This window comes from Hyperoodon ampullatus (assembly GCF_949752795.1).
Source record: "Hyperoodon ampullatus genome assembly, chromosome: 3".
NCBI classification, from domain to species: Eukaryota; Metazoa; Chordata; class Mammalia; order Artiodactyla; family Ziphiidae; genus Hyperoodon; species Hyperoodon ampullatus.
Genome location: NC_136916.1, coordinates 43,551,218 through 43,565,512, shown reverse-complemented (window position 1 = coordinate 43,565,512; position 14,295 = coordinate 43,551,218). Strand labels below are relative to the sequence as shown.

The 14,295-nt window shown below is 36.3% G+C and overlaps 2 protein-coding genes across 3 annotated transcripts in view; one reads left to right on the top strand and one right to left on the bottom strand.

Annotated features, from left to right (window-relative positions):
* Nucleotides 1–11,019: 11,019 nt before the first annotated feature.
* ATOSA (atos homolog A) overlaps nucleotides 11,020–14,295 on the top strand; it is a gene marked incomplete at both ends in the record, with an annotated part of 61,791 nt that continues 58,515 nt past the window's right edge. For both annotated transcript variants that reach the window (XM_079700648.1, XM_079700647.1), the window contains one exon: nucleotides 11,020–11,056. In XM_079700648.1, the coding sequence (XP_079556774.1) occupies nucleotides 11,020–11,056 (37 nt within the window). The remainder of the gene's footprint in view (nucleotides 11,057–14,295) is intronic.
* LOC307050156 (translation machinery-associated protein 7-like) lies at nucleotides 14,064–14,258 on the bottom strand (the record flags this gene model as incomplete). The annotated part of the gene is made up of 1 exon (XM_079699981.1): nucleotides 14,064–14,258. One exon carries the CDS (start codon nucleotides 14,256–14,258, stop codon nucleotides 14,064–14,066), a length of 195 nt encoding a protein of 64 aa, XP_079556107.1.

Sequence of the window (14,295 nt, the reverse complement as noted above, 5' to 3'; positions counted from 1 at the left end):
CACCACCATTCGTTATAATATATGAGGGATTAGTATGTATTGCCTTTTATGAAAATTCTTGGGAATATTAAGATGGCACACAATACTGATAATACCATGGCTATTGTTTTATAATATTCTTTGGTCAGAGTAGTAAACTGCACAGTTTATTTTAAAGTAGCTGTGTGTTAGAACAAATAAAGGGGAAAAGAACAGGATGAAGTTGGAGATTCCTTCTCTCATTCCAGACAATTGCTAGCAGAAACTTAATGAACTCTGTAGGATTAGAAGCCCTTGTACCTCCCAACTGCATGTGAGCATTAAGAGTAAGGAGATTCTCCACAATACTGATAAGCTTTTCTAGCTGTGTTAAGGAGAGAATGAACATATATCTTCTCCACTACCCAACCAACTAAACACTTTTCACACCAAAGCTTCAAGAAAAAAATCTTGGTCATAAGAGGGGTTTGTTCAGCAGTGTATTGTGGTAGAAAGAGCACAGCAGGAAATCTTATTTTCCATCATTCATATCTCCTTTCTTAAAAATTGTTTCTCTGGGCATGTATGTTCTTCTTAAGTTGACTTGCTCTTCAGAAGTTGGAATAAGGAACATACCTATGCCTTTGAGGAAGTATACTCAAATCTTGGTAATTATTCTGTTGGTTGAATGCTAGTCCTGGAGACATGTTTCTGTAGTCCAGCATATAACAACCCTGGCCTCTGCTGTTTCTTGTAGCTTATGTTGCAGAGTTCAGGGATCTGCCAGGGGACTCTGAATGACTAACAATGAAAAAAAACTCATCAGGTTACATCGTGGTACAGATTAAATTCCATTATGAAGAGCTCAGGACATGAAAATGCTTTTGTTATTCTGAAATTACTCTAAAAGTTATGCTATTGCTAGACATCAGATTTGGAAAGGTCCTTAGAGAGTGTGAGTCTTTCATTTTTACAGTTGAGAAAACATAAGGCCCCCCAAAAAAGAAGTAACCTAACTACAAAAGTAAAACTTAAATTACCTGCTAGCCAGTTGAGTATTTTTCTGTACTCTATTACCTCTAGCAAGAGCACCGTTGCCTCTAGGTTCTGGCATCAGAAATGACATCATGATCATCCAGCCTTCCTCAAGGAACTTGAAAGAACCAAAGGCTAGGTGATTATATTTTAACATTCTTCTCAAGTAATGTATACATACTTTTAAAAGAAAGTCAAATGGTAACTCAAAGTGAAAGAAATATTTAATCCTTGAAACTGGGTTGCTAAAAAGAGAAAGGAATATAAAGAAATTAGACATAACACCTAAAATTTAAAAGTCAAGAAATAGTGTAAGCTTATTATTAAGAATTATAGAGGAAATCCATCTTTAGTTTTGTCATGTGAAAAGCAGGGCTAGTAAAGGCCTAAATAAAGGACTGTCATAGTAGTTAAATGAAGTAATCCATGTGAAGTGCTTAGAATAGTATTTGATTCTGAAGAAATATTCAATAAATGTTACCTATTATTGTTAATACATTAACATTTCTTCAACAAGTAAGGTAAGTACATGTTCTAAGTGCTCTGAAGGAAATATACAAAGGTTAAGAGGGTGACAACTTAGGGCAGGGAGACGACCCCTTTGGTTGGGATGATTAGCTAAGGCCTCTCTGAGAAAGTGAGGTGAGAACAAGGAGCTAGCTGTGTAACGAGTGAGGAGAAGAACATTGCAGGCCAAAGGAATAGTATGTGCAAAGGTCCTGAATTAGAAAGAGACCGGCATGCTTTAGCAAATGAAAGAAGACTAGGACACATACCACAATTTGGGCTTCCTTCACTAGAGTATTTGTTCTCCAAGGGCAGCACAGCGTCTGACTTCTTCCCTCACACCTGTTATGGTGCTTGGCTCAGAGCTGGCATTTATTAGATGTTTGAGGAAACATTTAAGTGCCTATTGTGTGGTTAATCACTGTCAGTGCTTTGTGGGTGAAGACTTGATCTTTCTTTCCCTTCCCTTCAGACAAGAAAGCTAGGAGTAGTGAGTTGCATATGGTAACTTTTTTTTTTTTAAGGACATTTGAAAAACCTAATGCACAGTTGTAAAGTATTTCAGATATAAAATATCATAAATTTTATATTTTGACTCAGATCAGTGAGTTTCATGGAATAAAAAATTTACATTAAAAATTAAGTTAACCATTTTATATATCTATTTTTTTAACCATTTTGTATATCTATTTTAACCATGAAATTCACATTTTCTTGGGGGATGGGATGGATTAAATGCTACCTGGGATGGTCCTGGTTTTATGCCTGTTGCGCTTGTGTTCAATCCTATTTCACAGTTGTCTCCTTTCACTCTAAATGTGTCATTGTTTGGACAAAGAATTTTATGTTCACCCTAGTTATTAGCCATTTTGTTGTCCTGCTAGTGCACTCAAATCTTGTCTTCCATTAACTTGTATTTTATTCTGTATTTAGCTAGCTTAAATATAGCTCAAGGCAGACAATTTGCCCCAGCTGTGTTCTGTAGGATATTGCATCTAATATTTTATAATTTATGTGGACTCTTGTACTAAATCAAGGGATTGACAACATGGAATGTTTGCTTTGATTTGGTACAGAACACCTGGACTTTGTTTCAGAAATTCTTGATTTCTAAAGTGTTTCTACCAAAATGCACATAGTTTAGCAAAAAAAAAAAATTTTATTCAAAGTCATCTGAATTCTTATGAACAGTGCCTTCTGTAATAAACTTTAAATTAGTGATTACATAGTATATGGATAAAATGACTTATCATTTTTAGAATTTACTGTTAAGTATGATAAAACTTTGGACAATTAGATTCCTTTCCCTCTCTTCTCCTGAAATATTCATTGAGCACCTGCTATGTGCCTGGCACATATGTGGTGGAAATACAATCATGAGCAAGAACTAACATGATCTTTGCCCTATGGAACCTGTAGTCAAATGTAGTCTTTCCTGACTTTTTTTCCCTGAGTTAACAGACAAATCAGGACTGGAGGTTACCCTGTGCTGTTTTGGAAGAGGCGCAGGTAGGGAGTAGGGGAACTGGCCCAGAGGAAGAGAGTATCAGATGGCCTGCACAGACTTGTAGAACTTTGACGTTCCACTACCCTTTTCTATTTGTGGTTGTCTCAAATATTTTTGGTTTGAATATAGGGTATGTATGTATGTGTTGGTTGTTCTGTTTTATTTCGTTTTTGAGAATAAGGAATGGAAATTTATTCTCAGTAAGTGGAGGTTTCAGTTGAGGTGCTTAGTTCATGAGGCCTTGTTGATTTTCCCCTCTAGGCGATGCAACTAAAACCTTCCTGGTCTAAAATGTTAGAAACTATTAAGGTATGCAAAGTATAAGTACTTTGCACTGGCTTGCTGGGTAAAATAATTGTGTTAACTGAAATTGTATTGAAAATGGAAAGCTTTGAGAGGTTGACTGTAGCATTTGTGTGAAGAAAAAAACTCTCCCTCTACACAAAAAAGTGTATTTAGTAGTTACAGAATTCATGCATTCTGGTGGTAAATCTCTAGCAACTACTTCTTTCTCAAACTAGGTAAAACTTAATATCAGCCTTTAATATATGCTTCCAAAGTCCATGTTGGTTGAATGTGATAAGGTAGAACCAAACACCTATTTGGGAAAATTAAGGGGGTGGTGGTAACTGAGAGGCAGTGTCAAACGGAGCAGTAGGTTAAACATTTGACTGCCCACAAAGACAGCTGAAGTTGCTGCCCTATAACAACATTCCCTCCTCCTAAGCAAAACTCATTATTCAATCTTGCTCATGCAATGGTGGCTCATCTTTTTCCTGTTTCATTTAAAAAGAAAATGATAGTCCCAGCCCCTTAAATTAATTTCACATTTAATCCTTCAGATTGTTTTAGCATTTAGAAGAACTAGAAAGACCTGGGTTAAAATTCTGGTTTTTGTCACCTACTCTATGTAAGCTTGATCAAATTACCAAACTTCTCTGAGCTTCAGTTCCTTCATTGGTTAAAATTGAGATAATAATGGTATTCATTTTATAGGTTTGTTGTAATGACATAACCTGAGTAAAGTGGTTGTATCAGGCACTTAATAAACACATAATCAGTGGCTATTTTTATTCTCTCCAAAGTTTGTTAGCTTAGGAAATTGGGAGTGATAATAATGGTGAATCCTAATCAGAGGAAAAGTAATTCAGTTTTAGATACATTAGAGTTTGCAGTGATACAGGTAGCCAGAAGAGTTGTTATATCATTTGGAAATGAGACTATATGAAATAGTCTGAAATTAGCAAAATTTTAAAAAATGCAAGTAAATTATTAAAACTTTGAGGGCTTAGCAATTGAGTCTTAAAGCTACATGAGGTTGTCTTAATTCCACATAACTAATTTACTTGACTAGATTTTGTTAACATTCTCCAAAATTTAAAATGCAGAATCTGTCATTTGTATGACTATTGGCATAATTAGTAGAGGTAATGACATTACCAGTGATGGCTAGTTGTGGGGGGAAAAAAAACAAACAAACCAGGACTTGGAATTAAACCTGGGTTAGGTGATTCTGTTTCTTCATTCTTATTTCACAAAGTTGTGATCATCTAAAGGACAAGTAAATGTAAGATACATTATCTGCATGGAAATACTTTTACTAAAATATCATTTTATCAGAATAAAAAATCCTTGATTGGTTCTAGATTTTTAAGACTGAATCAAACATACCATTCTTTATAATAGCAGAAGATTAACAACATCCCAGATCATATCTTTAAAGAAATATGGGTATAGGTAAAGGGGAACCCATGTGCATCCTGGCACATATTTTATTTAATAATGATGATAGGGGACTTCCCTGGTGGCGCAGTGGTTAAGAATTTGCCTGCCAATGCAGGGGACACAGCTTCGAGCCCTGGCCCGGGAAGATCCCACATGCCGTGGAGCAATGAAGCCCGTGCGCCACAACTACTGAGCCTGCACTCTAGAGCCCGCGAGCCACAACTACTGAACCCGCATGCCACAACTGCTGAAGCCCACGCACCTAGAGCCTGTGCTCCACAACAGGTGAGAAGCCACTGCAATGAGAAGCCTGTGCACCGCAACCAAGAGTAGCTCCTGCTTGCCACAACTAGAGAAAGCTCGCGTGTAGCAATGAAGACCCAATGCAGCCAAAAATTAATTAATTAATTTTTTAAAAAAGAAAATAAATAATGATATTTTTATTAAGACCAAGTACTATAGGATATTAAAAATGGATTCTTATACCTGATCTTGATACTTATTAAATCAGACTAGTGTGTGGATAAGATATTATTAGAGTGTTTGTCCAGTAGCTTAGATTATAAATAATCCCTGTTCTAGCTCATTTTAAACAATGTAGTATGAGTGATGCCAAAAAACAGGCTAGAACATTTTCTTCTCTCCAAGATCTTAGATTTTGTAAACAAGGCTCTGCTCCTGGAACTAATGTAGGTCATCATAACCCCAAATCTTTTGAAAGATGAGAATCCCAATTAAGTCTCTTAGGTACATTTTAATATTTTAAATTTAAGAAGTGTTTTAGCTCTTAAAAACATAGTATGTTTGGATTGTTGTTTGGCCACTTGGCTTATTGGTACCATGTCATAATAAATTCTAATCACTGGATAATCATTTCAGCAATAATGATCACTAGGAATCTCCATGTGAGTGGAAATTAATATAGCTTTTTTTTTTTTTTTTTTTGCGGTACGCGAGCCTCTCACTGTTGTGGCCTCTCCCGTTGTGGAGCACAGGCTCCGGACGCGAAGGCTCAGCGGCCATGGCTCACGGGCCCAGCCGCTCCTCGGCATGTGGGATCTTCCCGGACCGGGGCATGAACCCGTGTCCCCTGCATCGGCAGGCGGACTCTCAACCACTGCGCCACCAGGGAAGCCCTAATGTAGCTTTTTATGGCTTAATTTATCCCAGTAGTGACCTGACAGCATAATTTTTGAATAAAAACTCTGATTTAATTAGAAAAACCATAAATTTCCCTAATTTCCCAAACTGTAAAATTTAGTTTTGTTTAGTCTCTCTTGCAAATAAATTAGTGAGCTGTGAAACGTGTTGTCAAAGTGACATCATTTAACGAACTTAAAAAATATCAGTGTCAGGCTTCCCTGGTGGTGCAGTGGTTGAGAGTCCGCCTGCTGATTCAGGGGACACGGGTTCGTGCCCCGGTCCGGGAAGATCCCACATGCCGCGGAGCGGCTGGGCCCGTGAGCCATGGCCACTGGGCCTGTGCGTCCGGAGCCTGTGTTCCGCAGCGGGAGAGGCCACAACAGTGAGAGGCCCGTGTACCGCAAAAAAAAAAAAAAAAAAAAATCAGTGTCATAAAAATATTTCTTTGGTAGTCAAGATTTAAATTTTATCCGCACTGTTATTAATATGGGATACTACTGATGTATTGCCCTTTATTTGTTGGTATGTGTTTGTGTGTATGCATGTACATTTGCTCTTTAGTAACATAGAACTGATGTTTGCAAAAGAAAAGAGGAAACTTAAATTGCTTGAGAGCAAGTATTGGACTAGATGGTTCATAACTCTTAGAGAAATTATTACTCCCACTTTACGGATGAAGAAGTAGATTGAGGTAGGTTAAATAATTTGATAGCACAGCTTGTTAAGTGGAAAGAACTTGAACCCTAGACTGTCTGGCTCTTCTCCATTATGTCTTGCTGCTTTAAGGGATCTTTTCAGTAATTACACTGGATTTTGTGCAAACATGTTTACTGTGCCAACCCCTAGAAGACTGACCACCAGGGATGACAATATCCTATTTGTGTAGCATTTTGCTGTTTTCAAAATAATTATTTCTTGTCCTATTTGATCCTTACAACATACCAATATTGCAGGCAAAAAAAAAAGAAAAGAAAAGGAAAAAAAAAAAAGATTCCTGACTTAGACGTGAGCAATTTCAGAGAAGTGCTTAAGATCACAAAGCTCATTAGTGGTAGAGTTTAGACTAGAACCCAGATCTGTGGTTCCTGGTTCAATGTTCATTTCTATAATACTCCGTTTATACTTTTCTCTGAATCAGGTATGTGTTCTGTGATTATGAAGTAGTGAAGTTTTACAGATTGAATCTTTTATTGTGCCTTCACTATAGCTACAGCCTGGCTCCCTGTTTAGCAGTCAAATCCTGTTTTTCTGTATTATAAGTAGTGTATCAGTGACAGTTCTGAGGTGTAATGGGGCTGTAGTGGTGGTTATTGAATGAGTAATAAGTGGAAAATGTTAACTTGAGATTTCTGTATTTAAACTTTATTCTTATGTGATGCCATATTTATCTTATGGAAATGTAATTATGAAAGGAATTGTTAGAAGCACACATATTAGATTTAGAAAGACCTACTTCCTGGCTTTGCCCACTTAGTTCTGCTTACTTGGGCAGGTTACAGCCGGTTTCCTCATCCCTCAGGATAGTTAACTACCATAGAGTCAGAGGAGATGGGCATGTAAAGAAATTAGCACCATGCCTGGCCCATGGGCCTACATATATAGCAGCTATGTAATCATTACCTTTGAAGGGTTCTTTTTTTCTTCTAGCAGTATATCTTTTTGTTTAAAAACTGTCCAAGCTAGCATGGTTATATCTAAGGTGTCTTAAAAGTAGATAGTTCCCAATTGTTTCTGCTAACAGAGGACACAAATGATCTGAAACAGTTGATAATTCAAATTTTTCCATTTTATATTTAGAATATGTACCTTAGAAAACTCTTATGGAAGATCTGCTTTCCTATTTATTTCCTTACATTAGTATAATATAAATAATTTATATTTATTGAATTGGTCTATGGAGAGTACAGTTATGACCACGCTGGGCAAAAAGGGGGGTTTTCATGGTTAAGTGTTGAGAATTGAGAACCTGAGACTAGCACTTAGTATAGCATTTTATATTATTCAGATTCTTTTTTTTTTTTTTTGGCTGTGCTGGGTCTTTGTTGCTGCGTGCAGGCTTTCTCTAGTTGTGGTGAGCGGGGGCTGCTCTTTATCGCGGTGGCTTCTCTTGTTGTGGAGCACAGGATCTAGGTGTGCAGGCCTCAGCAGTTGTGGCACGTGGGCTCAGCAGTTGTGGCTCGCAGGCTCTAGAGTGCAGGCTCCATAGTTGTCGCGCACGGGCTTCGTTGCTCCGCGGCATGTGGGATCCTCCCGGACCAGGGCTCGAACCCGTGTCCCCTGCCTTGGCAGGCAAATTCTTAACCACTGCACCTCCAGGGAAGTCCTATTCAGATTCTTAACTTGTAGACTGTTGAGATTATTTATAGCTTTGTGTACCAAGATGAACCAGGAAAAAAAAGCAAGCATTCTTCAGAGTTATGTAAAGTGCCATTTTGAAATTTATTTACCATTTAGAAAACTGGTAGCAGAGGAAGCATTTCACTAAATAAATCTCTTGGCTGGATTTTACTTTTTAAGGTGGCATGTCTCTTGGAGTTCATTTTATTCACTTATAATTACATATTTCTGATTAAAGTTAATATTTTTTCAATAAGTTCTCTTTGTATATGTTAATCAGTAGTTTTAGATTATAGAAACAGGCTATCATTAGCCTTTAATTAAAAAGTTTAAGAATTCTAACTGAAAGGAAGTATTATAAAACAGTTTAGAGATTATATATTCTTTTTTTCAAAGATATAGGAAGAAGTTAATTTTGAATTATAAAGTTATTCATCCAAAAATTTTAAAAAATTTATTTCCTTTGACTTCTAGTTGTATGACTTGAGTAAATAAACATTTAGAGCTGATTTTCTTATTTGAACAATGCAGATAATGATACTTGTATTTACCTCCCAAGGTTATGAAATCAAATAAAATAGTATGTGGAATATAAATCAGGTATGGTGTTAGGTAAGCAATAATGTAGACAGATATAGTACCTCCCTTTAAAGCACTTACAGTGTACTGGAGGAGAATGTCCAACCAGTTTTTTTGCAAATAATTATTTAACATTCTGTGAGCTAAGTACTAAGAAAAAAGTACAGGGAGCCTGAGACTAGTCTTGGCTCACAGAAAGCTGCCCCGGGGAAGAGAAATTTAATGGAGACTTATCAATGGAAGGGGTTGTGGGAGACCAGTCCTAGCAAAAGAAGAATAGTATTTGCAAAGACCCTAAGTTTTGAAGAGACTTAGTAACCAAAAAAGCAGTCTGGCTGGCAAAGAGCACCTTTTAGCCTTCACAATAGTCCTGTGAGTTAAGTCCATTTTATAGATAAAAAAACTGAAGCTCAGGGTGGTTTAGTAATTTGTATAGTGTCTTACTGTTTGTAAATGGCAGATTCATATTTTGAACCCAGGTTGGTCAGCCTGACTCCAGCGTCCTTGTTCTCTCTACTATGCCATTCTTTCTCCGAGTCACTTAGCTCAGAGGTTATTGTGCTCCTAAACACATCTCTCTTGTTATTTCTCAGAGGGCTTAGCAGCTCTCCCTCTGGCTAATTGTGGAGCCAAGGATCAGGTTCTTTCCTTACACTAAGGTAATAATAAGATTTAACTCTTACAGGTTATATCTCTTGCTTGTATACTGTAAAACTCCAGAGATCCTAAAAGCTTTTTCAGGGGTAGGAATTTTGTAGATTCTGGGGCTGATATGAAACTGCAGTGTTGTTTGTAGCCTCTCATTTAAAAATAGCCTCATGGTGCTCATGGGGTGCTTTAATAGTGCCAACATTTCCATCAGCCTCTCTGCCCTACCCCCAAGACACTCCACATCAACAAAGATCTGAGTAATAAACAGTATGCTTCTGCTGTTGCCTCTGTCTACTCCCACAAACCCCTCCTGTATAGAAATCCTAATGCCACCACTAATAATTCATTTTATTGGAAGAATGCAAATTAAAAGGGTTCCATTGCTTTAAAAGTTTGAAAAACACTATCCTAGCTTGTGTGAAGTTCAAGGGAAACATTTCCTAAATGAGGAATTTTTCTGATTCTTCATATCTGTTTATCTCCTACTACACTTGCATTGGCTCCCCCAAACATCTTCTTAAATTGGGGATGGATTTATGTTTTTGTTCTTAAAGCTTGTGGAGATAGTACATTGGTACATAGATTGGTACATTGAAGCCCAGTACTTGAAACCTAGGGGTAAAAAAATTCCTATGCCTTCCTGTCTCCAGATACTTTTATGATAGAGAAAATAAATTAATCCAGGCTCAGTGTCGTTGTTTTATATTTTATGTCATTGTCGTTTATGTAAGAAGAGATATTATTAATGCAGATACCTAGTTAAATCTTCTATTGTTGTCAGAGTTTACTAAGCAATTATTTTTTCCTTTTAAAATCTTTTTCTAAGCAATCTGTTAACCTCAATTTTTCTTGCCCTCTTAAAAGGCACTGCATAAATTTGAGGGAGGACTATTTTTAGGCCCTGTCTCATTTTAACTATCTAACTGGTCCTGCGTGCTTTTCTTGGAATTTGTGAACTTTGTTGTAAAGTAATTCATAGTTCTAGGCAGATGGAGGTTGATGCTTTATCCTAATTGTCGAAAATTTTTGTATTCTTTGTTTTCAGAGGGTTTCACTTCGTAGAGCCTGATTTACTTGAAATGCGAAGTAATAAATTGATTCCCTCCACTACCCCTCTTTGTCCTCAGTTTTATGTGAAACACTGACTGACGTAAATGTTTGCCCTATGAATTTCTCTCCTTTTTAAAAGCACCCAGAGACGCACATTTTAGGGGCTCATGCTAGAATACTTTGTCATTATCTTTCTACTGAACTTTCCTTTCACGTTGCCTAAACACAGCTGAGTTGGTAAGAGGAGCAAAGACAACAAGATACCGCTGCCAAGCAGACAGGAAGCTGTAGTGGACCTAGCGAGCAGGGGCGGCAGAGCGTATCCTCCATCCAATCAGCTGTGAGTGCTGTTGCTATGTGAGCTCTTACTCTGCTGCCTTTGTGAAAAACCTTACACAGAGGGAAGCGGAATCAGCACCCACTGCTGAACATTTGTTTTAACCACTGCAGACATCTGGATCCCTCAGTTACTGACTGTATAGCTATTGACAGCCAGAAGGCAACTTATTTTATACAAGGATTCCAGTATGGTTTTCAGTGGAAACAAAGGGCTTCACAGAGAAGGTGTGTAATGAAGTGTTTTCAACGGCTTTATTTTTAAGCTTCCAATTTTCTGTGGCTGTTTAGAGTTGTAGTGTTTGCTTTGCATGGATTTTTAATAAATAGGTCCAGGAAAATGATCTCAGGTTGAAAGACATTAAACTTAGGGAATTTTCTTTAGCTTCATATAGCCTGTTTTCTTTGAACAGCATTGCTTAAAAGATTATTAAAATGCTGATCTGAACAATGAGTAGGGAGAAAAGAAACCAAAATACAATATGCTTACTTTAATGGGGAAAAAATTTTGATAAAAATGAGAAAACTGGGAAGAGAATGAGGTTTAGACAGAAGTATTAACTGTACTTGGGGGTAGGAGGTGTTTTTAAAATAAAAGCTTATAGGAGAATGTATTTAATATAAGTTACATATTTTTAACTGAAATTCATTGTTTCTGAATTTGACAGAGATTGTCAGAATTTAGCTTAGTGAGAATTTTGACATACTTTTGACATGGTGTCTTTCTATAAAGGATTTGTGAGGATGCTACCTCAAATTGTATAACCTCTTAATTATTTGATCTGTTGGCTAGTACTTCTCAGTTCAGATAAAAGATAGTAGTAAAATCCAACTGCAAAGGTAGTGGCATGTTCTATTAAATGCCCATATAGAAAACTGAAAAAATAAAGGATTTTGAAGACAAACCAGAAATGTTTAAGATAATATTTTAAAATTAAAGTAAACCTTAATTAAATATAATAATTCCATATCTGACTTAGTTAATACTGCAAATATAGTACAGTCTTATTAAATTGAACCGAATTCAGTATTTGTAATAATTGAACAGAATATGGGTTACAGTTTATGAGATCTGGAAAAACCAGTTTATCCAACTAATTATAGGCAAGTTTTAAAATATCTTAGATATAAAGAAAAGTTTTACATAATTTCAAATACTGTGAAGTTATATTTTACATAGTTGATTTAGCTAATGATTCTTTTAAATTAATTAAAGCAGAACAGAATACTAATTAGTATATTACCCATTTATGAACAATTTTCTTTTGCTTATCCAGTTTCACCCGGTTGTGTAAGTGGCTCCTTTTTAATTCACTAGGTAATTTATGTCTGAATAAAATTAATATAATATAAATTCCAAGTTAATATTCAAGCTTTATTTTTTATCTCTACAAATGATATATTTTGGAATAGGATTGGTTTTGATATTGTTGTTCTCTTCAAGAAGTGCTTGTTATTAGGAAGGGGTAGCATTATTTGATAAGAGAGGAGAGATATATCTTTTCTTGAAAAGAACTCAATACATTTCATGCTTTTGCGCCCATTACTGATCATTTTTAAAGATACATATATATTTATAGTAAGTTAAGGATTTCAAATAGTAGATGAAAATTTACAAAATAAATTGGCCTTAAACGTTAAAAAAGTGTTTTATGTGAACCTACATGTTGCTAAACTTTAAAAGACTGGCATTTCTTAGTTTTTTCAGTTCGTTACGTGTACCCCCAAACTTGAACTTGATAGGAGTTATAAAAATTATGGCAAAATTAGGAAAGCTATTATAGTTTTTGGACTTGGTGGCCTTTGCAATATAAAGCACTCATTTGCAGAAGAGGAGCTATGAGAAGGGCAGGGATGGGAGGCAGAGGTATGCTGTGTAGACCCAAGTTCATCAAATGTAGCTCTAACCACATGGAAGTCAATCTAGTTATTTCCATTTTTTTTAGCTATCACTCTCATCAATTACTATTTTATTTTTTAATATACAACCACAAAAACCAAAATGTTGCTTGAACTGGTTTACTACTCCCTTCCCCTTGGTTTATTTCTTAAGAATTAACAGACTTTCCAAGAGCAGGGTGATTTCATTCATATGCTGCAAAAATAAAGGTGCATGATATTGGCAAGAAATTTGGATCTACTGTTGTGTCACACAAAAGCTTTGCCTTCTGTTGCAGGAGGAATAGTCTTGGCAGAATCCCAGATTTTATTCCTGGGCTCAGCACCTAAAGATGGTTCTTACAGGTCTTACACATCTGAAAGTTCCTCTGGTCAAGGCTAGTGACATTGCTAGCATATTTCAACTCTTTGAATTTATCTATTATTTGACAATAGAATTTTAATTGTCTTATTCTGTGCCAAATCTTTAAATTAACTATACTTCTTTGTACTTGAAAATAGAAAAGTACTTCAGTTCTCAAAAATAGTGATTTCTTTTTTCTCTTAGCCATTTGATACAATAGCAAATAGAAGTTCTTATATTTATCAGATGCAATGTGATTGCTCTAACAGATTTTATTTTAAATAAAATACTTTTTTTTGTTTATTCTTAAATCACCAGGCAATAATATGAAATAGTATTTCATTTATAGTTCTTCAAAAAAAATTCTGTAATTTAAAATTTCAGGCTGGGAAGGGGTAACAATCTGAGTATTTCTTTTTCTTTTGGTCTTTTTTTTGTGAAAAATCATTCCTACAGCAAGTATTATCCCAAACGTTTGATTCCTACATGTATGCTCTAAGTGCTCTATGATACAATGTTTCTTTGACTTCTTCTTGCAGAAATTCCATCGCTTGTTCATGTTCTGAATCCAAAAAAGATTTAATTATTATAGTCAGCTAGGCAGGGAAGTTTTGTCTTAACAACACTTTCTTTTTTAATGATTTTTTTTTTTTTTACAAAAGTTTATTCTTAAATGTACAATAGGTTTCAAGACAACATTCTAGCTATAGGTGGCAACAGATGTTATGGCAGGGAATCCAGATGTTTAATCCAGATGTTTAAACAGGAATGGAATTAAGGATCATCATTGCCTCAGGCACAAGGAACAGCTTACTTTTTTTTTTTGATAAGTAGACATATTTGATAATATATGGTAGCAAATCTAGATTCTCATTTCTTACCCCTGCCCCCCACCCCATAGATTGTTGTTGCTGCTGCTATGTGCACATGTGTATGTGTGTGTGTGTTGTTCATTAACTTGCCTGGACACAATACATGGAGTCTAGAAACAGCTTACTTTTTACCAGATTTCTTAATTCCACCTGTGGCCAGGGGGCCTTTCCCCGTGGCCTTTGCTTTTAGCTCCTCGAGTTTCTTTTGCTCCTCCTTCTGTTTCTGCTTGAATGCCTTATCTTCCTCATCCATCTCCTTGGCTTGCATCTTGGGCTGCTTCAGGGGCTTCTTCTTGCCATTTTCATGGCCCGACATGGCGCCTGCCGCCCTTCTCCAGACCCTGCCACCAGAT